Here is a 25,318-nt window from a genome sequence, read left to right as displayed (position 1 = left end):
TTAAAGTTGCATCATTTATTCATAGTCTGAATGGTCTGGCGTTATAAGTGGTGTTCCTCAAGGATCGGTCATTGGACCTTTGTTCTTTAGCCTATTTTACAAAGGAGGCAATTCAGCATTACAAATATTGATTATCAAGACATTTTTTTCATGAAAGATAAGCCTGGTGCACACATCCAGTTTTTCCACCTCCAAGCAGCATAAGGGGCAACAGATTTTAAATATGAACAGATTGTGTAGGTAAACTCTCAAACCATGTCGTCACTACAATCCATGAGGCCCCCCAGCAAAACTTTGATGCCACCCACCCCCCTTCCCTTGCCTCCCCTTAGTGCCCTTTGTAGCCTTAAGGCCCCACTCATATGGGTCAGTAAACAAGTACCCGTAACAAGTGTGGCCACAAAGACACCTGATCTGAAGTATAGTCCCCTGTATTGGAGGAAGGGAAGGTTAGTAGTTTGGAGCCCCCTGCGATCGCAAGGGCTGCTCCACTCTAGTTACGCCCCTGCTCTCATACTACATGGAAGTGGCAAAATTGGCCAATCAAAATTGGATTTGTGTCCCAGGCAATAGTACTGGCAGCAATTTAGGGCTGACAGATGTTTCTCTTGGGGGCCCAAGTTCTCTTTCTTTATGGCCTTGGATGGAGTAAAACTCAGCCGCCCATGACAAGACCGGCTCTATGAATTCCAGCCCTTGCCGTGACGCGAACGTCTGTTTCGTGAGGCTGGATAAGCACAACAAACCGCAGAGTTTTGAAAAGGTTGATGCATGAAGTGTGTCCGCGTCCGTCAGACAGGTACACGGTGCTCAGACGCTGGAAAACGCACAGTACAATTTGGGTTGGCCCGAGAAATGGTTCTTCGCACGGCACCTTGTGAAGGGTTAGCGTATCCTGCTGAAAGTGCAACGTCAACAGCCCCGGCCGCGTTCAGACCACGAGTGGCGTGTAATATTTCAAAGCAGAAGTACAAGGCCGTCCACACGGGCAGGGCTTCCTCCGCCGCTATGAGAAACTCAGCAGATGCAGTCATCCTATCGCAACATCCCCGCTCCGCGGTCTCCGACGGCTTCTACTTGAAAGGTTACTGAAACATTTCTGAGATTCATGCGTCTCCTGTGGTTTTGGGCTAAATTAAGAAAGTTTTAACCCTTTGCCTGCTGCATTAGTTTTCCCAGACTTTAGCTGATTTACAAAGATTTTGGGTGGACAGAAGTCCGTGCCCCACAGTAAAGAGATTTCAGATGTTATTTGTCTGGTGCATGTTAAAGAGGTTCTCCAGAGGAAAAAAAAAACTATTGATCAGAGCAGGGTAGGTTAGTGATATACAGTATGGAAGCTACCACCATCTTTATTGCTTAAACATGCTACTTGTTTAGCCATGAAGCTGATCCTATGCCTTCAATAAGGGCTGTGCAGTTGGAGTCGAGGAGTCGGAGTAATTTTGGGTACCTGGAGTCAGAGGTGGAGTCGGTGGTTTCATAAACGGAGTCTGAGTAGGAGTCGGAAGATTTTTGTACCGACTCCACAGCCCTGCTTGTTTAGCCATGAAGCTGATCCTATGCCTCCAATAAGGGCTGTGCAGTTGGAGTCGAGTAGTCGGAGTAATTTTGGGTACCTGGAGTCAAAGGTGGAGTCGGTGGTTTCATAAACTGAGGAGTCTGAATAGGAGTCAGATGATTTTTGTACCAAACTCCACAGCCCTGTCTCCAATACCTTCTCAATTTTCAATCCATAAACCAGTATCCAGATCAGATGTTCTGGGGTCAAGATTGGCTCTACTGGCTGGATGCTTGTTCCAGAAGTAACATTTAAAATGGACAATAAGGCTTCCTATTCCTTTTACCAAAGGTTTTCTTTAAAGGGTACCTAAAGTGAAATGTAACATGAAGAGATAAACATGTACATACAGTCCAAATCCTACATGGAACTAGGTGTGTTCCCAACAGGGCTGTGGAGTCAGTACAAAATCATCCGACTCCTCCGTTTATGAAACCACCAACTCCAGGTACCCAAATTGCTCCTTCCCCACAGCTCTGGTTCCTTATTTCTTCTCTCCTCACTGTAAGGGCTGTAAATGACACTTTCTTTGCAGTCGGCTTGAGATGGACCTTAGCGCAATGTTCACTGATAACTAATTACAGGCAGGGGTGTAGCAATAGGGGTGCAGAGTTTGTGACCGCATCGGGGCCCTTGGGCCAGAGTGGCCCCGAGGGGCCCTACCTCAACCACAGTATTAACTCTCTGTTGGTCCTGTGCTTATAATAATCACTTATATAGATACTTTGAATAGTGGTGATCATTAACACACTGCTTCCCATCCCCTTCTTGCACCTCTGACACTGTAGTTGCCATTGGCAGGGTTTGATGCGCCGTATCAATTGTTATGTATAGAGTGCTTGGGGGGCCCCATTGTATTTCTTGCATCGGGGCCCACAGCTCCTTAGCTACGCCACTGATTACAGGCCATAAAGATATTGGTGCAATGCCACGAAAGTCAGGCTCCCATTGGCTGCAAGGCCACACAAGTCAGGCTCCCATTGATTGCCATGCTACATAAATCAGGCTCTCATTGGCTGTCATGTCACATAAGTCAGGTTCTCATTGGCTGTCATGTCACATAAGTCAGGCTCCCATTGGCTGCCATGCCACATAAGTCAGGCTCCCATTGGCTGCCATGCCACATAAGTCAGGCTCCCATTGGCTGCCATGCCACATAAGTCAGGCTCCCATTGGCTGCCATGCCACATAAGTCAGGCTCCCACTGGCTGCCATGCCACATAAGTCAGGCTCCCATTGGCTGCCATGCCACATAAGTCAGGCTCTCACTGGCTGCCATGCCACATAAGTCAGGCTCCCATTGGCTGCCATGCCACATAAGTCAGGCTCCCATTGGCTGCCATGCCACATAAGTCAGGCTCTCACTGGCTGCCATGCCACATAAGTCAGGCTGTCATTGGCTGCAATGCCAGCTTAGCTGTATTCTTGCTGGATATTTAGAAGCTCTGAGAAGCTCTGAAGTATCACAAGATGAACTGTGGCCGCTCAGAGCTGGAAACCCTTGGTGTAATTTTCCTTCAAAGAGAAAACGGAGAGCAGGAAAGGGGAAGCAGAACAGAGACAACAATGTCGGCTTTTAGCCTCAGACGAGCCATAGGACAGGACCATGTTCCCTGCAGCCCGGCCTTCCTGCTGCTCCTCTCCCATGGACCTCAAGATCCTCACTAGATCCAGTTCAAAGGGGAGCGGAGTAAGGAATATCCCGGCAAAGCCACAAGCCTCCGTGACACGGTGCCCTCCCACGCCTGTCTGCATTCATTTGGTGTGATGGCAAACATAAGTCCCGGGGAAACACACCTCCCCATACTTCCCATCACGGAATCTCAATAACAAGGTTCTCGTTTTACTGACCTGGCTGCTCTATGTGCATTATAAGGGAATATTCCACTCTGAAACAGACGTCACATTTGTCTGCATATCAAAAATAATCAGGCCACATACTTTGCACATTTTGGAGTTTTTTTTAAAAAAGTTGTAGAGCAGGGGTCAGCAACCTTTCTGGCTGAGAAAGCAATAACTGCCACATATTTAAAAAAAATATTTCCGAGAGAGCCATACTACAGTGGAGGAAATAATTATTTGACCCCTCACTGATTTTGTAAGTTTGTCAAATGACAAAGAAATGAAGTCTCAGAACAGTATCATTTCAATGGTAGGTTTATTTTAACAGTGGCAGATAGCACATCAAAAGGAAAATCGAAAAAATAACCTTAAATAAAAGATAGCAACTGATTTGCATTTCATTGAGTGAAATAAGTTTTTGAACCCCTACCAACCATTAAGAGTTCTGGCTCCCACAGAGTGGTTAGACACTTCTACTCAATTAGTCACCCTCATTAACCTCCTTGGCGGTAATCCCGAGCTGAGCTCGGGGTATGCCGCCGGAGGTCGCCGCTCAGGCCCTGCTGGGCCGATTTTAGTTCTGAAAAAAGCAGCACACGCAGCTGGCACTTTGCCAGCCGCGTGTGCTGCCCGATCGCCGCCGCTCCGCGGCGATCCGCCGCGTGCAGCGGCGAAAGAGGGTCCCCCCAGCCGCCCGAGCCCAGCGCAGCCGGAACAAACAGTTCCGGCCGGCGCTAGGGGCTGGATCGGGCGGCTCTGACGTCCATGACGTCACTCCGCTCGTCGCCATGGCGACGAGGAAAGCGAAACAAGATAGGCCGCTCATTGCGGCCTATCTTGTTACTTTCGATTGCCGGAGGCGATCGAAAGTACGGTTCAGGAGCGCCCTCTAGTGGGCTTTCATGCAGCCAACTTTCAGTTGGCTGCATGAAATATTTTTTTTTTTATTAAAAAAAAAACCACATTGCAGCCTCCCTGGCAAAATAAATAAACCGCCAGGGAGGTTAAGGACACCTGTCTTAACTAGTCACCTGTATAAAAGACACCTGTCCACAGAATCAATCAATCAAGCAGACTCCAAACTCTCCAACATGGGAAAGACCAAAGAGCTGTCCAAGGATGTCAGAGACAAAATTGTAGACCTGCACAAGGCTGGAATGGGCTACAAAACCATTAGCAAGAAGCTGGGAGAGAAGGTGACAACTGTTGGTGCGATTGTTCGAAAATGGAAGGAGCACAAAATGACCATCAATCGACCTCGCTCTGGGGCTCCACGCAAGATCTCACCTCGTGGGGTGTCAATGGTTCTGAGGTGAAAAAGCATCCTAGAACTACACTGTATATGGGACAGTGCGCATGCACAGCAGAGGGCTCACGTCCCTGTTGCCATGGTGATGTGTATACAGTTGATCCGTCGGGCAACGGAAGTGTCAGACACGCCTTCAGCTTCTCTTGGGTTTCAGCAACATCAGCAATTTCGGCGAAAGCCAGACAGGAGGAATACTGAATAACAGCTTGTACCATCAGCTAGCTGACTTGGGGTTGATTCACTTTGTAGGACGAGATCCCCACACTTTGGCCGAATAGGCTGCCTGTCAAGTTACAGGCAGCCTATTGGGCCAATCAAAGTGCCGGGATCTCATCCTATAAAGTCACTGGACCTGACAGGGTCCAGAGTGGGACAATTATAGCAACTGTTCGTTTTGGGGGGAGCACGAGTAAGTTAGTAGTGCATGCTACAGCAGTAATGTGCCTACTTTGAAAATGTTACTTGCGCTGCCACACTAAGCTGTGCTGCTTGTGCAGTGTAGCTTAGTGAATCAACTCCTACTGATTGTCTGTGAGCCAGATGTAGCCATCAAAAGAGCCATGGGTTCCCTATCCCTGTTGTAGAGTATTGCACTGAGTAACCATGTAATGGCAACCGGAAAAAGAAGCACACAAACAAACCAATACTTACCTATGGAGGGGGAAGGCTCTGGGTCCTTTAGAGCCTTCTCGCTGCTCTCACGGTCCCCTGTTCCAGCGCTGTCACACCAGGTAGAAATATCTAATCGGTCAATACCGTTCTCTGTTGCTGCAGGAAGCTTCAGAAGTCTTCCAGAGACCGAGTGCTCCCAAAGACTGGCAGCTTCGTACTGCATCTGTACTAGCACACTCTCGCGCGCTCACACATGCGCAGTATAGAGCCGCCCATCTTTGGGAGCTTCTGAAGCCTCCCGCGGCGGGGGATTCAAATGGGGGGTGACACTGCTGGAACGTGGGGTCCGTGAGAGTAACTGGAAGCCTTTATAGGACCCAGAGCCTTCCCTCTTTTAGGTATATATTTTTTTCAGTTCCCATTAGCTTTAACCCCCTTGCCGGTCCAATTCTTGCGACAAGGGGTCAGCGCAGCATTTTTTTTTATTTTTATTTTTTAAAATCATGTAGCTAGCCTAGCGCTAGCTACATGATAGCCGCTGAGGAGCGGCACCCCCCCACCCACTCCGATTGCCTCCGGTGATCAGAGTAAGCAGGAAATCCCGTTCAGAATGGGATTTCCTGCTGGGCTTCCCCGATGGCCATGGACGTCGGGACGTCAGAGGGAATCCAGATCCACCCCTCAGCGCTGCCTGGCACTGGGCGGCTCGGCGCGTAGCGGCGAATCGGCGGGTAGTGGCGGCGATCGTGTACCACACGCAGCTAGCAAAGTGCTAGCTGCGTGTAGGAGAAAAAATTGTGAAAATCGGCCCAGCAGGGCCAGAGCAATCCTCCTGTGGGAGTTACCCCGAGCTCAGCTCGGGTTAACTGGCAAGGAGGTTAAAGGACCACTATCCCAAAAAACTGTTACATTTTTGGGACTTAGCCAATCATGAATGATTATTTCAACCATAAAAATACATATAATATTATATAGTGTAAAGCCCCATACACACGCTCAACAAAAGTCTTTTAAATGCACAATTATCAAACAACTTTTGTTGTTGAAACAACCTAAAAAAGTTGTTTGCTACTGTTCACACAACTGATAAGACGCAGCTCAAATCAATCAAACAGATGGACTGACTGGTAAGGTAATGTCCTTGTTTCCCTATGGCTCAGGTAAGTGATATTACAGTTTAACAGTATGCTGACCAGGAAGCTGTTAGGGGGTAATGGCCATTTTCAAAATGGAGGACGGAAAATTCCATTGATGGGAGGTAAGTATGACGTGTGTATGTTTATTTTGACTTTTTATTTTCATTTCAGGTTCTCTTTAAGGCTTCATAAGTGGCTATCTAGCGTGTCCTAAATGCCTCTGTAGATCTTGCCTGATTATAACCTGGAAAAGCCTTTTTATACATGATTGACATAAACTAGCTCTATTTCAGGACACATCTCCCCGAACCGCTGACATGCCAAGCCAGCCATGCACTTAGGAAACATCTGTCAGCAGTCCGGGCTACAGAGGGGTTGTTGGGTTCATGATCCCGCTGGCACGAGTCTGCTAAAAGCCTCCGAGTGCAGCCTGCAGTGCTGGCTTCTGTATTTCACAAAAACAACACAAGTGCTCATTCTTTCAATCACGGGTAACACCGAGCAGCGGAGGAAATGGGAATCACTTTCCTTACACTGTCCAGAAGAGACCCTGGAACATGTAAACATATTCATGTCACGCAATTAACAACCTGCATGCTTAAAGGGAACCTGAGGCAAATTAAGAGTGAAAAATCCAATTTTTACCTAAAGAGGCCCTCCGCCGCTGCTCGGGAGCCTCCAGCTGACTGGGGCCACGCCCCTCTTCTGGCACAAGCTTGGCTGTGTCTCTGCGCAGTATTATGGAGCCGCTTATGCGTTGGCGCGGCTGTGCTCGCGCAGGTGCAGTACGGCCACCCTCAAGCTTGAAGAGGAGAACAGATTACCGACGAATCCTCCTCCGTAATCTTTGGAGGGTCTGCAAGAGGCAACGAGGGATGGCGTGGGAAGCCTCTATACGATCCAGAAGCTTCCTTCGTCTTAGGTAAGTATGTGATTTTATACCAGAGCTTTGGCTCGGGTACACTTTAACCCCCTTGCCGTTACAATTCTGGCGGCAAGGGGGCAGCGCAGCACTTTTAATTTTTTTTTTTTTAAATCATGTAGCGAGCCCAGGGCTCGCTACATGATAGCCGCTGACAAGCGGCATCCCCCTATCCACAGGAAATCCCGTTCAGCCATGGCGACCGGGCGGGATGATGTCACCGACGTCATGGACGTCAGAGGGAATCCCAATCCACCCCTCAGCGCTGCCTGGCACTGATTAGCCAGACTGCGCAAGGGGTCTGGAGGGGGAGGGGGGCAGCGCGGCGGGTAGCGGCAAATCGGCGGCGAGCGGAAACTGCACGCAGCTAGCAAAGTGCTAGCTGCGTGTAGGAAAAGAAAATTTTGAAAGTCGGCCCAGCGGGGCCTGAGAAATCCTCCTACGCAGGTTACCCCGAGCTGAGCTAATAACTCATATAATATAATAATAATAAATAATAATAGATAACCGGCAAGGAGGTTAAAGGAAACCCGAGGGGAGAGACATGCTATCGCCGACACCTAGGAGGATATGCGATAGTGGCTGCTTAGCAACCAAACAGTATTTAGCCGCTGCGTGAACAGCTTCGCCCACACCCTGAGGAAGGTCCACATGACCGAAATGCATTGGTGGGAGTGGCCAGTGCACGCTGATGCACACACACCACCGTCAGAGTCCATGTACTTTGCCTTGGAGTAAGAACTTTAGACGCAGAGGAGCTCCATCTACAGTGCTATCCGGAAAGTGGGAGGGTAATCTGTAAGCCAGATCCCATGTGACTTAACCACGGCAGATAGAAACAGCCGATTACTTCCTGTAGTGCGCAAACATTGTATGCGGCCACAGAACAACTATGCATAACTATGTGTGTAACTTTTAAATTGACAACATTGTTTACATTTTAACCTGCTGTAACCTATGTGAGTTTTATCAGAATCATTTATTTTGCCAAGTACAAACAGAGGGTTGTGCCCGGAATTGGTTTTGGTTCAAGAAGGATGGGGGATAATGTCCAAAAGTCAAGAGCCGAGGCTGCCATACTGCGGCACCACCGGTCACACTTGGCAATCATCTGTCATCCCTAAGGAGACATCAGAGATTAGCAGAGGGAGGTGACGGTTCAGCAGTGATGACCTAGTTCTTCATAGAAACCGGCGGTGATGGCTGACGCTGCTGAGGATCCCGATTGCTGACATCTGGCACTGCTGTCCAAGGTGTTCCAGATCAGAAGGTGCAGTAGTGTATATTTCTGTGGTAGCTCCCGACTCCTGGGCAGCATTCAGCAGGGCTGGGAAGATAATCAAGCTGTCACAGAAGCATCCGGCTGCGGCGGTCCTTACTTCCGGTTTAGTGGCTGGTATCATGGAGGGGCTGAACCGGAGGTGTCCCTGCTGAGGTGGAGCAGCAGAAGTCAATGGATGGATGGAGCCGGCAGTCAATGGATGGATGGAGCCGGCAGTCAATGGATGGATGGAGCCGGCAGTCAATGGATGGATGGAGCCGGCAGTCAATGGATGGATGGAGCCGGCAGTCAATGGATGGATGGAGCCGGCAGTCAATGGATGGATGGAGCCGGCAGTCAATGGATGGATGGAGCCGGCATCCATCGAGGCCAAAGGTTTCCCGATTAGTGCAGTGTCCTACCTCAGTGGAGCCCCGCCCTCCTAGGTAGCAGTGGTGGACTTCACACAGCCTGTATCTGCACAGACAACAGACCCAGGCAGCAGCAAGGTGGAAAAAACTCCAGGTTCTAGACTAGGCATGGGCAAACTTGGCCCTCCAGCTTTTAAGGAACTACAAGTCCCACAATGCATTGCAGGAGTCTGACAGCCACCGTCATGACTCATAAAGGCAAATGCATTGTGGGACTTGTAGTTCTGAAACAGCTGGAGGGCCGAGTTTGCCCATGCCTGGCCTAGACTCTCCACGGCTCGCATCCCAGGTGACAGAGGACAACACTGATTTAATGGTAAGGTTCATACTTCATAAAGGCAGTTTTTCTATTGGCTTATTAATTGTGCAAAACAAGCTAGCTTGAAGCAGCCCAGTGGCTGGTAAATGCCAGGGACTACATTTTGGATACGGGAGACATATGGAGGCTGAAAGATTTATTTCCTTTTAAACAATGCACATTGCCTGGCAGTCCTGCTGATCCTCTGCCTTTGCTACTTTTAGCCATAGACCCTGAACAAACATGCAGATCAGATCTAACAAAAATCTGCCAAGATTAGCTGCATGCTTGTTTCAGGTGTGTGGTTCAGACTCTACCGCAGCCAAGGAGATCAGCAGGGCCGCCAGACAACTGGTATGGTATAAAACAAATATGGCAGCCTCCATATGCCTCTTACTTCAGGTTCCTCCTAAACTGATCGTGTACTTTTCCTTCCCTGTGGTTAAAATGCATTACAAAAAGAATATTACCAAACCTGTAACATACAGTGGGTTGCAAAAGTATTCGGCCCCCTTGAAGTTTTCCACATTCTGTCACATTACTGCCACAAACATGAATCAATGTTATTGGAATTCCACGTGAAAGACCAATACAAAGTGGTGTACATGTGAGAAGTGGAACGAAAATCATACATGATTCCTAACATTTTTTTTTTACAAATAAATAACTGCAAAGTGGGGTGTGCGTAATTATTCGGCCCCCTGAGTCAATACTTTGTAGAACCACCTTTTGCTGCAATTACAGCTGCCAGTCTTTTAGGGTATGTCTCTACCAGCTTTGCACATCTAGATACTGAAATCCTTGCCCATTCTTCTTTGCAAAACACCTCCAGCTCAGTCAGATTAGATGGACAGCGTTTGTGAACAGCAGTTTTCAGATCTTGCCACATATTCTCGATTGGATTTAGATCTGGACTTTGACTGGGCCATTCTAACACATGGATATGCTTTTGTTTTAAACCATTCCATTGTTGCCCGGGCTTTATGTTTAGGGTCAATGTCCTTCTGAAAGGTGAACCTCTGCCCCAGTCTCAAGTCTTTTGCAGTCTCCAAGAGGTTTTCTTCCAAGTTTGCCCTGTATTTGTATCCATCCATCTTCCCATCAACTCTGACCAGCTTCCCTGTCCCTGCTGAATAGATGCACCCCCCGAGCATGATGCTGCCACCACGATATGCGACAGTGGGGATGGTGTGTTCATAGTGATGTGCAGTCTTCGTTTTCTGCCACACATAGCGTTTTGCATTTTGGCCAAAACGTTCCATTTTGGTCTCATCTGACCAGAGCACCTTCTTCCACATGGTTGCTGTGTCCCCCACATGGCTTGTGGCAAACTGCAAACAGGACTTCTTATGCTTTCTGTTAACAATGCCTTTCTTCTTGCCACTCTTCCATAAAGGCCAACTTTGTGCAGTGCACGACTAATAGTTGTCCTATGGACAGAGTCTCCCACCTGAGCTGTAGATCTCTGCAGCTCATCCAGAGTCACCATGGGCGTCTTGATTGCATTTCTGATCAGCGCTCTCCTTGTTCGGCCTGTGAGTTTAGGTGGATGGCCTTGTCTTGGTAGGTTTACAGTGGTGCCATACTCCTTCCATTTCTGAATGATCGCTTGAACAGTGCTCCGTGGGATGTTCAAGGCTTTGGAAATCTTTTTGTAGCCTAAGCCTGCTTTAAATTTCTCAATAACTTGATCCCTGACCTGTCTTGGACCTGTCTTGTGTGTTCTTTGGACTTTACAGTGTTGTTGCTCCCAATATTCTCTTAGACAACCTCTGAGGCCCTCACAGAGCAGCTGTATTTGTACTGACATTAGATTACACACAGGTGCACTCTATTTTGTCATTAGTACTCATCAGGCAACGTCTATGGGCAACTGACTGCACTCAGATCAAAGGGGGCTGAATAGTTATGCACACACCACTTTGCAGTTATTTATTTGTAAAAAAAAGTTTGGAATCATGCATGATTTTCGTTCCACTTCTCACGTGTACACCACTTTGTATTGGTCTTTCATGTGGAATTCCAATAAAATTGATTCATGTTTGTGGCAGTAATATGACAAAATTTGGAAAACTTCAAGGGGGCCGAATACTTTTGCAACCCACTGTACATATTGTGCAAAGCGCAGCGGAAGTCAGTGCTACAAATATATAATAGGTTTATTAACTATTTTGCCCTTTTAACCGCTTCCAGACCAGGCTAGTTGAAATTTATGTGCTGTTTATGACCGCTTACCCCTGCCAGGGTGTATATTTAACCTACTGCCGACCGTGTCACGCCGATGGGCGTGGCTGCAGCCCCAGGACTGCCTAATGCCGAACAGCGTAAAGTACCAGCGTGAAGTCCTGGGGTTGGCTTTTGCAGGAGATCGCGCGCACCTCCTGCTTGGTAGGCAGAGCTCTGCTCCGCCTTTAGTCTCGCCGCTCGGAGACTGTTAGACGGCGAACAGTCTATTAGCATAGTACAGCGCTGTACTGGGGACAGTCGTGTGACACGGCTGTCCCCCTGGGACACAGGAGACCAGTCGGCTCTCATAGGCTGAGGCCTATGACAGCCGATCGCCGTGATTGGCTGGCTGGCTGGGGGGAGGGAGGGAGTTGGGTAAAAAAGGAAGAAGAAATAAATAGGGAAATGTAATAAAAAAAAGAAAAATATTTACAAAAAAAAAAAGACCGCGCAAGGGGGGAATCAGACCCCACCAACAGGAAGCTCTGTTGGTGGGGAGAAAAGGAAGGGGGGGGATGAATCACTTGTGTGCAGAGTTGTGCGGCCCTGCAGCGAGGCCTTTAAGCTGCAGTGGCCAATTAAAATAGCCTGCAAAAAATGGGCGTGGTCATGCGGTGAGTGGGCGTGGCCATGGGTGGGGCCAAATGTACATGAACTTAGCAGCGGTGTAAGCTACGGATAACGGGCCTGCCCATCGAAATATTGGACGGAGCCCCCTGTCCTTTATTTCGATCATTTACAATCAGTATAGGCATAGATCAAAGATGTATACGCACATACAATTTTGATTGGTCAATCACTGACCCCCAATTTCCCACCCCCGTGCAGTAAGTGGGCCAACAGACAATGAATTTTATGAACAGAGCTAAAATTGGCTAATCAAAATTGTATGTGTGTACCAGGCTTTACAGCTAATACTGTACATACTGAAAGTAGCAGGGATCAGCATACAATACAGCTGGTTTACAATCAATAAAGGCACAGAGTAACACCTTACACTGTACACACTGGAGGTAAATCAGCACACAGTGCAGCCACTAGAGAACAGCGTATACTGTACATACTGTAGGCAGCAGAATTCAGCACACTGCAGCTAGCGTGCCAAAAATATGAGGATCACGTTGTGCGGCGTGCTTATCGTGCCGCACCGAAAAATGGGTGGGCCATGGACCAGAATATAGGTGTGGTAACGGGTGGAGACAAATTTACATGAACCTAGCAATGGTGGGACATCAGATTAGGACAGTGGTGGCGAACCTTTTGGAGGCCGAGTGCCCAAACTGCAACCCAAAAGTCACTTACCGGTATCTATCGCAAAGTGGCAACAGCAATTTAAACTAAATACTGTACAAACGTTTTAACTCATACATGAACATTATGGAAAATCCAAGTTGAAAATAAACTGTGAAGATAAACAATTTCATCCATCCTACTCCTGAAAAATGTATTCAATTTTTTAGAACCTCCCAGTTTTATTTTCTGTTTTAAAACGCTAAAAAAGTAGGTTTAATGCTATTGTCTCATATGATAAGGATTCAGCTTTTCCCATAGTCTCGCAGTTAGCAATCATGTGACCCCCAACAAGACATATTCAGCAATCATGAGGCCCCCAACAAATCAGGAGGCCCCCAACAAGACAAATTCAGCAATCATGAGGCCTCCAACAAATCATGAGGCCCCCAACAAGACAAATTCAGCAATCATGAGGCCCCCAACAAGACAAATTCAGCAATCATGAGGCCCCCAACAAATCATGAGGCCCCCAACAAGACAAATTCAGCAATCATGAGGCCCCCAACAAATCATAAGGCTCCCAACAAGACACATTCAGCAGTCATGAGGCACATAAATAGACAGCATTTCACATAAATAGGCAGAATGCCCCCTTAATATGGTAGCCCCCCAAGTTAGGTAGTGAGTGACAGGGACCCCCAGGTTAGCTAGTGAGTGACAGGCGCCTCCAGTTAGGTAGTGAGTGACAGGGACCCCGATAGTGAGTGACAGGGAGCACCTTTAGGTAGTGAGTGAGTGCCAGGGAGCCCCTTTAGGCAGTGAGTGAGTGACAGGAAGCCCCTTTAGGCAGTGAGTGAGTGCCAGGGAGCCCCTTTAGGCAGTGAGTGACAGGAAGCCCCTTTAGGCAGTGAGTGAGTGACAGGGAGCCCCTTTAGGGAGTGAGTGCCAGGGAGCCCCTTTAGGGAGTGAGTGCCAGGGAGCCCCTTTAGGGAGTGAGTGAGTGCCAGGGGAGCCCCTTTAGGGAGTGAGTGAGTGACAGGGAGCCCCTTTAGGGAGTGAGTAAGTGACAGGTAGCCCCTTTAGGGAGTGAGTGAGTGACAGGGAGCCCCTTTAGGCAGTGAGTGAGTGACAGGGAGCCCCTTTAGGGAGTGAGTGACAGGGAGCCCCTTTAGGGAGTGAGTGAGTGACAGGGAGGCCCTTTAGGGAGTGAGTGCGTGACAGGGAGCCCCTTTTATGGAGTGATTGAGTGACAGGGAGGCCCTTTAGGGAGTGAGTGCGTGCCAGGGAGCCCCTTTAGGGAGTGAGTGAGTGAGTGACAGGGAGGCCCCCCCTCTAGCCGCCGCTCCCCCCTACCTCTCAGCAGACCTCAGGATCAGCGGCGACCTGACCAGATGTACGAGCGGGCGCTGGACGCACCCGCTCGATATGCGGAAGTGATGTCACTTCCGCATATCAGTGCGGGCGCTGGGTCCTAGCGCCCGCACGATTGGTCGCCGGCTCGCCGCCTGATCCTGAGGTCTGAGACTGTCAGTGACGCGGCGGCTGGAGGGAGCCGCTGAGTCTTGACAGAGGGGGCGGCCGGGCGGAGATCCGTGGCACCCCAGGAAAGATTGGGGGCACGTGCCCCCCTAAAACAGGGCTAGCGACGCCCCTGATGATGTTCAAAGGGAGGATAAGGAAGAGGAATGCCCAATTTACATGAGGGGAGGGTATAAGCACAGAGTAAAAGCTGTAAAAAAAGGAGCGGTCAGCCATACTATCTCAGAAAAAAACAACAACACATATATAAGTCGATAAATACTTGCGCAATTTACAAAACATGTATTGTACTGGCCAAGTTTTGATTTTAGTGATTTTTCTACAGTAAAAAAAGAGAGAAAATCCTTCTTAGCATTTCCCATATTAACTGTGGCTATTTTTAAGCCAATCCTGATGTTGTTTCCTCCCTTACTCTCTTCTGCCTGATTGTGTATGCCTCCTCTATAGAAAGTGCATCGTCTCAGCATGAGAAATATTGGCCAATCAGAGAGGAACAGAGGAGTGGGAGGGGAAAACAGGAAGAGGCTTCAGCCAATCATAGGTCTGTGGGGAAGTAGAGAAGCAAAAAAAAAATATGCAGGATCAGGATTTAGACTACATAATAAACACAGAGTAGTGGGCAAATGATATTTGATTTCATGGCTGATAAACCAGCTTTCAGCAGGAATTGTACAGTAACAGACTCAGGTATGCAGCAGTAAGCATACCTGGGTAGTGAAAGGCAGCCTACAGCAGTTCTCCAGGTCAGAGGGCAGTGTGACTAGCATGTTCTGCCTATGTGATAGTTTCCCTTTGATGTCAGTGCTCAGCCAATCAGAGGCTCCAGTCTTGTATACTCACCATGTCTATGTTCTGCATGATGTCTTGGAAGGACGGGTGGCTGCGGAATTGCTCAAACAGCTCCCGCTTGTACAGCAGGGCGTACACCAGATTGGGGTTGTGGTGGAGGGAATTAGTCAGGCAGGAGTTTATGATCTCCAGCATCATTCGGATGACCTCCTCGATCACGTTCAGGTCCTGCGCCTGTACGAAAAACACCAAACAGAGGATCAGATGTGAAATAAAGGATAAACCACACAGAAAGGCAATTCACAACACAACACAAGGGAATGCAAAGCATCATCAATGCAACACTTATCACACCTTGATGTGGAGGGAAGAGTTTCTCCTTTAAGCGAGCTGTCATTTTGCATAACAAGAAGAAACGTGTGGTGCCTTTGTGGACCTGGGATAGCACTGTACTCATTTTCGCGCCCTTTTGGGAAATCTATATAGGACTTTCCTGGAATCCCAGTCTTATTCGAGTTTAAAGTGAACCAGAGACGAAGCACCTTCATGTATTTTACCATATACTGTATATCAGTGGGAACATTAGAGAAAACACCTACCATGCTTTCTGTTTCATTCTGCACTGCACAGCTTGCTTCTAATCAGCCCGGATAAAATCCCTGACTGAGCATTCAGCCTGGCTTTGCTATGACTCAGCTATAATGATTCCTGAGAGCTAGCAGGGGGCAGGCTTGGACTTTAAAAGACATGAGAGAAGACAGACTGAGCTATAAATATTCCTGAACAAAGCCAGACTGAATGCTCAGTCGGGGATTTTATCAGGGCTGATAAAAAACAAGCTGTGCAGTGCAGAATGAAACAGAGAGCAGGGTAGGTGTTTTCTCGAATGTTTCCACTGATATATATGGTAAAATACATGAGGGTGCTTCGTCTCTGGTTCCCTTTAAGGTTTCGACTGTTGACTCATTAGGTGTTATTAACCTTTCATACACACTTATCTTGAACTACAGAAAGTATATTTTACCTGTTCACCGCTCTCACAGATATTGTTCTCAGCCACACAGGAGTTTTTCAAATAGAAATTACCCATCAGTGAGAGTTACACAGTTCTGATCACAAACCCACTGCATAGATAAATGTCATGTAGGGCCCTGGTTTCTTAACTCTTACAGTGACTACCCCCTTGTGGAGACCTGCCATGTATAGTACATATTTGAAGTCTAACCCTCCCTTACTTAGGCAATAGAGGGTAACCACAGCGCTAACCACTTTTTAGCAGTCCCAGAGAGTGGAAAAAAATGAATGGCTAATCACCCCTCACAATAGATAACCAATAGGAAGGCCTGAAAGTCAAAAAAGGAGGAACTTCCTCTCGACACTGTTGACACCTGAACCGAGAGATATATATGGAGGCTGCCATATATATTTCCTTTTAAGCAATACCAGTTGCCTGGCTGCCCTGCTAATCCTCTGCCTCTAATACTTTTAGCCATGCATCCTGAACAAGCATGCAGATCAAGTGCTATGAGGGCCCGTTTCCACTACATGCAAATTTGTGAGCATTTTCTGCACATAGATTTGCATAGCAATGTTTTTTTATAGGCCTGTTTCCACTGTATCCATAATTCACAGTCGGAAAAAAAATCTGGACAACAGTGTTACAAAATTTCAGATACTGCGTGGTGTTTTTGTGTGCGCCTTTGCGTTGTGTGTTTTTGCGTGCGTTTTCTTGTACGTCAATAGAGACTAAACATGAACAAAATTCAGCGATTATGCATATAAATTTACATGCAAATAACAAATGCATACGCATGCGAATTCGCGTGCGATTACACGTCCAGAAAATAGCACACACATTTGCATGCTTGTAGTGGCAACGTACCCTAACTGAAGTCTAACTGGATTAGCCACGAGGCCAAAAATCAGCAGGACTGCCAGGCAACTGGTATTGTTTCAAAGGAAATAAATAGGACAGCCTCCATAGTCCTCTCAGTTCAGGTGTCCATTAAACTCTTGAGCTGGGTTTGTTTGGCTCACACTACCCAGCGTTACTGAACATGATTTGGGCAGATGTCTTGCTAGGCTGTCTGATATGTTTAGCTCTGCAGGACCGCAGGATGCCCCCTGAGCAGAGGGGCGAGAGGTGAGCCGAAGTGTCCGTTGAGCGCCTGGCCTGAATGGCGGGGGCACAGCGCAGGGAGGCAGGAAACAGGCCGAGCGATAACAATGAGATAAAGGTAAGTGTCTCCCATAGAATAATGGGCTCAGCTAGGCTGGAGCCAAATGCAACACGAGTGAGAAAACAAACAGCAATCAGGGTTAGTGTGCATGGCACCAGCCAACCTCAGCGCTGGTCTGGCAGGATGGCCCACGCTGCACTAAATGAAAGGGTGTCTGAGCTGGAATTCCTGCAATTCTTATGGTTTAGCTGTTTGTATAAGTCCAGTCTGTGTACATTAGAGTGGGAACTGGCAGACGCAGAGTCTCAGCACATTCATTATGCTCATTGGCGTTTGTCGGAAGTACGGCTCGAAATCTACGCTTCCAAATGGCGCGGACCTCTTTCTGCACGTCATGCAGCTGTATTACAAGGATGATTGTATGCGGAGATGGATGGCGGGGGTGCACTGGCGGGGATCTGCGTGGCTGCACTCATTGGGCCAGATTTATCAAAGCATTACCGACAGTTTTTTCTTCTTAAACAGTTCTAACAAGCAAAGGAACTGTGCTGCATGATAATAAGAAACTTCTTAAATACTGCGTAATAGCGGCAGTTTAGCGTGAATTTCTAGAGCTGCACTACAGTTTAAGAAAAAACGTAACCAAAAATTGAACTTCATCCAAATCAGTAGCTCATACCCCCTTTCCCATGAGAAATCTATTCCTTTTTTCAAACGGATCATCAGGGGGCTCTGTATGGCTGATATTGTGGTGAAACCCCTCCCACAGTGTGATGTCAGGCCCATAGTCCTGACAGTTTCCTGTCTGTGAACCTCATTGCATTGTGGGAAATAACAGCGGCTTACAACTGCCAAAAATGCAAGCAGCATCTCCTTCCAGTGACATCACCTGCCAGCAGAAAAATTGTCACCTTGAGATAAATGTCAGACTGTAAATGAGGGAGAGGAAAGATTTTACAATGAGCAAACACTGACTAAATCATTTATACATAATTATTGTAAAAATTAAGCACTTTTTTTTATTACATTATTTTCACTGGAGTTCCTCTTTCAGAAAAGTGTGAATCCATCCCTAAACTGCCACGGATTAACAAGTGCTTAAAGAGAAACCGTAACCGGAGCGTACTGCACAGGCGCAGTAGTTCTGCGCCTGCGCAGTAAGCTCCGGTCCACGTGTCGGTGATTGACAGCGCCACTCGCGCAGGCGCAGTACATGCCGACCTCCAGGTCAGCCTAGCGTCATCACCGCGGACCCGGCGGCAAAGCGGGCGAACGGCTGCGGTGAGAGCTGCAGCGAGGGACGTGCTGGGAGCTTGGGGCTGGAAAAAGCCCCGGGTAAGTAGCCCTTATTTTGATAAGGAATGCCTGATAACTCCTTTAAGGCGGGAAGAGGCCGGCTTGCAGTGATGTTCCCTCCAATCACCCTCCCACTCCCACCTGTTAAGAGGAGTGAATGGGGCGGGGAAGAGGAAGGAATGGGAGGGTGATAGGAGGGAACATCGCTGCAAGCCCGCCTCTTACCGTCTGAAAATGTGGCTGTAGCCGAAAGTCAAAATTGTCAAGTAGTGATTACAGGGGCCTGGGGGAACGAGAAGAGGATTGGACAACGCACAGAAGTATGTGGATTCAGCATGAACATACTGCTGTGCTTACCTCACAAAGCTTTACCTCAGGTCAAGTATACTGTAAGGTAGTTGTGTCCCACTGAGTTATTATCATTGGTTAGTGTAAAGCCCTTCCCCCCCCCCAAAAAAAGTAAGATACCTACCTATGGATGATGAAGGCTCTAGATCCTATAGAGCCTTCTCTGTCCTCACTTGCTCCCCTTGTTCCAGCGCTGTCCTCCCCCCCCCCTCCCCCCCCATTGAATTTGCCACCTCTGAAGCACTGGTATCCTTGAGTGCATCCGAAAAAAAGGTAGCTCCGTACTGTGCATGCGCAAGTGTGCACATAAGCACGCTCACGTGAGCGCACTATGGAGCTGCCCGTCTTTGGAAGCACTCGGGACACAAGTACTATCGAAGTCTCCCAAGGGCTCACAGATGTGTATTCGATCAGTTGGTCGAGTACACAGAACAGGGGTGACAATGCTGGAACGAGAGGAGCATGAGAAGAAAAGAAGGCCGAAGCAGGAAAATAGGCCGCAGGAGCCCTTACGGAAAAAATGGCGGCGCAATAGGCGTCTATGATAAAAGCCGCATTTAGCGGCATAAGGAAGAAATTTGGGCGCATGGCAGCTCAGGACGCCCGATTTTCCCCTTTTTACCGCAAATCGTGGCTTTGCAGATATGCAGGTAAATTTGGGCACCAGCTATAAGGGAAGGGATTTGGGGCCTTTTTCTTCATGTATGCATATATACTATCCAGAGCCTTCCTTGGTAAGTATCTGATTTTATTCTTTTTGGCTTTACACTCACTTTAAGATAGAAAGTTGCAGCCAAGCCCCCCTCCTTCCTATGTAGATGCCAGTAAGTGCCATTGAGATTCGAGGCCCACTGGGCCTGCTGTAGGTTGGCTGGACAGGACTTGGGCCATCCTTCCTGGTTGGTGGTTGCCATGGGTACCTACACAAAGGTGTGTGCAGCACAGAGCTCAGATCATAGAGTGGAGATGCACTTTCCTCACATGTTGGTGAGAATGAGCTGCCCGCAGGACTCCTGGGAGCATCAGTTACATAGGAGGCTGATCCCAGCCTCTTATTGGACACAATGCGCTCAATTGTGGGGTTAAACCTTCTGGCAGGGCACAGCTAATATTGGCGGACTGTATGGGAGGTCCACCCGCCCAGATGAATAACACAGTTCTCCATCGGAAACCCGACACTCAGCCCTCTGTGCTGCAGACTCAATGAATGCTGAATGACAGATGAAGAATGCTGCAATTACACAATGGCATGCGAGTTAAACATCAGGGATGGGCGCTAAATGTTGCACGGGGGGCGCCTACAGGTACTGATATTATTGCCTCATTCCAGCCTTCCAGCGCTAAATGTTCTCTAACACGGGGGATGAGCAAGCAGAATTATTATTTCTTAATATTAATACTGGTTTATATAGCTTCTTAATCTTCCATGGCGTTGTTATTAAAGCACCTCTCTGGATGCAGATTTAAGAATGCTATATAATGGCTCAAGCTTTGTACACACTTTCTGTTATCCCTAGCTGAATAATTTTGCTGAAAATCCTCTCACTCTCGCATCCAGGACTTCTCACGAGTGTCACCTCTCTGTTGGAACTCTCTCCCACAGCCTATCCATTATGCTCCAAGCATGAAAATATTAAAACCTGCCCTCAAGACACACCTATTTAGACCAGCTTATAATTTGCTATAGCTAGAATGTAAAGCTCACTGCCTCATCCATTAACCCCTTTGTCTACTCTCCCAGTGTCTCAACCTCACTACCCTCTCTACAGGTGAAACTCGAAAAATTATTGCTTCTGCCTACTGAGCGCGCCCTTGTGGCTGCAGCTCTGGTGCTTTGAGTCCGCCAGGAGAAGAGCGCGATATAAATGTTCTGTGTCTTATCTTGTCCTGCCAATATAGAAAGAGAGTTCAATCGTTGCTGGCGAGACTGGTTGATATATGCTACCTTTAGTTAAAGATTCAGAACCCCAATAATGCACCCAGTTAAAGAGGCACCATAGTAACAGAGTAGAATGCAGAAAACTATTCAGGATACCCACGATTATGGTAATTATCCTAGTTTCAGCATCAGAAACATAATATAGCTATATATTGGTATATAGTCCTGTCCTCCCAATGATGCTTGGCCTAAGCTGTTTAGCTATGCAGAATTCCCCAAAACTGCCTTAAAGAGAGTCTGAAGCCAAATAAATTAGCTCTTTTTATTGTCCAGTTATGTTAAGCATTAAGATTAAAGTTGATTCGCTACATTCTTGCTGCAGAACAAGTTCTTTATCCCCCAAAATCCCAGAGCAAAATTCCATGACTTTCCAGGTCGTGGATTTTGCTGCACGGTCGAGGCAGAACTTTGCACTGTAGCTCTGCTCTAGTCATTCTCTGCCGATCTCCGTCTCTCCCTGCGCCCCTCGGTGAAAGAAGACTGAGGGGCGGGGAGTGGGGGAGACCGGCGGAGTCTACTGCACCAAGCTCTGCCTCTTCCAGGAAGTGAAGGGAGAATTTTGCCCTGGGGATTTCAGAGGGATAAATACATTGTTCTGTTGCGGGAATGTGGTGAATCAGCTTTGATCTTAATGCTTAACAGTTGGCAATAAAAAAGAGCTAATTTATTTGGCTTCAGACTCTCTTTAACTACTGCATAGTCCCTGTTGCCCCGGCAGTGGCAGGGGTCCCATACATTATTATGCAGAGCACAGTGGAGCGTTAGTATACATTACCTGCTGTTCCCAGACAATGCATCTCCTCTACTTCCTTGTTAGTTGCAAAGTGGTTGATTGCAAAGTGCTGGGCAGCCAGCCACTTGCAAACTAACCAGGAAGTGGAGAAGATGCGTGCGCCAGGAGCAGGTAATGTACACTAAACTTCTGCTGCTCTCTACATAATAATGTACAAAATCAAGCCCCCTTAGCTCATGGCCTGTCCCACTGTGATAAAGGCTCAGGGGTGGTGCCCACAGATCTCTGCCGGGGGGGCGCAGTCCAGTATAGTTACGTTCCTGCTCCCCCCCAGAACATTCTGGGAGATCAGGTAATATTTCTACTGTCTTTGGAACACAGAGTAAACACATTTTCCACAGTGATGCACCTGAGAGCAGTAAAAATGCTGCTGTGAGGAACCTTGTTGCTGGTGAACTCATCCCCAACGCCCAAGCACTGCCCGATCCCATTGTTCCCCCTGCGCTGTTGTGCGTCGCTTATTCTCGCTCCACCCCTTCACACACGTCGCTAGCTAGAAGTAGCTACCGGATCTGTGGTGAAGTCTGCTGATCTCTGGAAATGTATTGCTGACTTGTAGGGGATTTCTGGCCTGATCAGAACAATTCGGTCAACAGATTCCACCTCACCTCCGTGACTCACAACCCGGCGCACATAATTATCCCATTCAGAGGGCTTTTATAAATATCTCCTCACGCTCATTAGACAAACTTTCCAAACAAATCCTCCGGGCTGGAATTCGTCTGCTGGTGGATCCCTGACACGCGGTATATGGCCCGGGAATCGTCCGCACGTTGAGTTATAGAAATAGAGCCGACATATTTCAGCGCAAAATAAACTGTAAATCCTGCGGAAATTATCTAAACTGTAAGTCAGAGCGGCCGGGGGGACTCCGCACCCATCCAGCGCGGAGAGGAAGCTATGCGCGGTGCCGTATACAAACTATACATCACTTTGTGAGCCCTATTCATCACCGGCCTGCAACAGATAAGCAGAGCAGTATAGCATGATGTGAGTAATGCTGCCATCACAGCAGCACAGCCAAACGTTTACTCTATGAAGGAAGCTAGAAAGGGCTCTGGACAAACAATTATTACGAGCTGTAATTAAAGTATAGCTCCACTTTCATGCAAAAAAATAAAAGCCCAGCGAACACTTCAGTAGAGATTTTTAACCACTTCAGCACCACAGGTTCCTCCCCCCCCCCCCCCCCCCCCTTCAAAAGCTCTTCCCATTCATTCGGTAATAACTTTATCACTACTTATCACACAAAGGATCTATAGATTATTTTTTGCGAGACAAACTAGGCTTTCTTTGGGCAGTAGTTTATGCTAAGAATTATATTATTTTATATGCATTTTACAGGGAAGAAGAAAAAAATGAAAAAAATCACCATTTCTCAGCTTTCAGCCATTGTAGTTTAAAAATAAAATGGACAAAACAGACACGTTTTATTTGCCTATTTGTCCCGGTTATTACAATGTTTAAATTGCGTCCCTAGTACAATGTATGGCGATCATATTTTATTTTGAGGTAGGGGTGGAAGGAGTATAAAATAATGAAAATGTATTTACGTTTTCTACGTTAACCTCCTTGGCGGTAACCCCTAAACGTAGTTCGGGGTAAGCCGCGCAGGAGGTTTTCTCAGGCCCTGCAGGGCCGATTTGCGTAATTTTTTTTTTTTTTGCTGGACGCAGCTAGCACTTTGCTAGCTGCGCCAGCACACCGATCGCCGCCACCCCGCGCTCGATCGCCGCTATCCGCGCTGCCGTAGAGCCCCCCCCTAGACCCCTGCGCTGCCTGGCCTATCAGCGCCAGGCAGCGCTAAGGGGTGGATCGGGACTCCCTTAGACGTCACGACGTCCATGACGCCATGGCGACGGGGGAAGCCCTCCAGGAAATCCCGTTCTTTGAACGGGATTTCCTGATCGCCTATCGCCGGAGGCGATTGGAGGGGCTGGGGGGATGCCGCTGAGCAGCGGCTATCATGTAGCGAGCCCTAGGCTCGCTACATGATTTAAAAAAAAAAAATAGCAAAAAAACGGCAGCACTGCCCCCTGGCGGTTTTTAATATACCGCCAGGGAGGTTAAGTGTATAATGGTGTAATGGTGTATTTGGATAGTGCCATATTAACTCAGTTTTCTAAAAATAGAAAACAGAACCAAGCGTTTACATGTGTTTACAGCTGTTTATATACAGGGACATAGATATGGTAAGCGTGGCAGAAGTTCTTAAAGTGAACCTCCGGACTAAAAATCTACTCAGCAGAACTGAAAAGGCTTGGTGCTTCTTTAACAGTTTCACAGCATCAGAACTTTGTTTTTCTTACCAAAGCATTATTTTTAGCTGCATTTTTAGCTAAGCTCCACCCATCAAAGAAAAAAAAGCCCAGGCTTTTTTTTCCCTGATGCTGTGCAGAGCATGATGGGATTTCCTCTGTTGTTATTCACGTTGCCTAGCAACTGGGAGAGGTGCTCAGGACACAGGACAGCTGGAACTGTGTCTCATGCTCCCTGTCACCTTTCAACCAAAAAGATGGCTGCCATCATGAAATCAAACATTTGCCTGTTCTTTTAAAACAGGGTGGGTAAGAGATTATATTACCTCTCTATTTTAATTAACATAACTAATGTAACTTAATGACAGTATGTTTGTTTAGGCTGAAGTTCCTCTTTAAGTGGTTAAATTGTCCCTTACCTAAGAGGAGGGACGCCTCTGGATCCTGTAGAGCATACATGTCAAGCTCTGGCCCGCGATCAGATTTACTCACAAGTGGTTTCCCCATTTTGCATTATGTTTGGCCCACCATAGACCACCAGGGAAGCTATATTGGAGGTGAAGCCCTAGATCACCAGGGAAGACATATGAGGAGGGGGGCAAGGGAAACTGAGTAGGCTCTGTGTAACTGCGCAGGTGCAGCTCTGTATTACTGCATGGCTCTGTTACTGCATGGCTGTGTGTTACTGCATGGCTGTGTGTTACTGCGCAGGTGGGGCTCTGTGTTACTGCATGGCTGTGTGTTACTGCGCAGGTGGGGCTCTGTGTTACTGCATGGCTGTGTGTTACTGCGCAGGTGCGGCTCTGTGTTACTGCATGGCTGTGTGTTACTGCGCAGGTGCGGCTCTGTGTTACTGCATGGCTGTGTGTTACTGCGCAGGTGGGGCTCTGTGTTACTGCATGGCTGTGTGTTACTGCGCAGGTGGGGCTCTGTGTTACTGCATGGCTGTGTGTTACTGCGCAGGCGAGGCTCTGTGTTACTGCGCAGGGGCAGCTCTGTGTTACTGCATGGCTGTGTGTTACTGCGCAGGCGCGGCTCTGTGTTACTGCATGGCTGTGTGTTACTGCGCAGGTGGGGCTCTGTGTTACTGCATGGGTGTGTAACTGCGCAGGTGCAGCTCTGTATTACTACATGGTTGTGTGTTACTGCGCAGACGCGGCTCTGTGTTACTGCATGGCTGTGTGTTACTGCGCAGGTGGGGCTCTGTGTTACTGCATGGCTGTGTGGTACTGCGCAGGTGCGGCTCTGTGTTACTACATGGCTGTGTGTTACTGCGCAGACGCGGCTCTGTGTTACTGCATGGCTGTGTGTTACTGCGCAGGTGGGGCTCTGTGTTACTGCATGG

At 47.9% G+C, this 25,318-nt stretch overlaps 1 protein-coding gene across 3 annotated transcripts in view; it reads right to left on the bottom strand.

Annotated features, from left to right (window-relative positions):
• DYM (dymeclin) overlaps window positions 1-25,318 on the bottom strand; it is a 467,753-nt gene that overhangs the window by 78,625 nt on the left and 363,810 nt on the right. For 2 of the 3 annotated variants that reach the window (XM_068251379.1, XM_068251381.1), the window contains one exon: window positions 15,211-15,393. In XM_068251379.1, coding sequence (XP_068107480.1) covers window positions 15,211-15,393 — 183 coding nt within the window. Of the gene's footprint in view, window positions 1-8,416; window positions 8,813-15,210; window positions 15,394-25,318 lie in introns of those variants that run through there. The other variant, XM_068251380.1, reaches the window with a different exon arrangement.

Source organism: Hyperolius riggenbachi, chromosome 1 (genome assembly GCF_040937935.1).
Source record: "Hyperolius riggenbachi isolate aHypRig1 chromosome 1, aHypRig1.pri, whole genome shotgun sequence".
In the NCBI taxonomy this organism is placed as follows: Eukaryota; Metazoa; Chordata; class Amphibia; order Anura; family Hyperoliidae; genus Hyperolius; species Hyperolius riggenbachi.
Note: the sequence above shows the minus strand (reverse complement) of the source record. Positions and strands in the feature narration are given on the sequence as shown.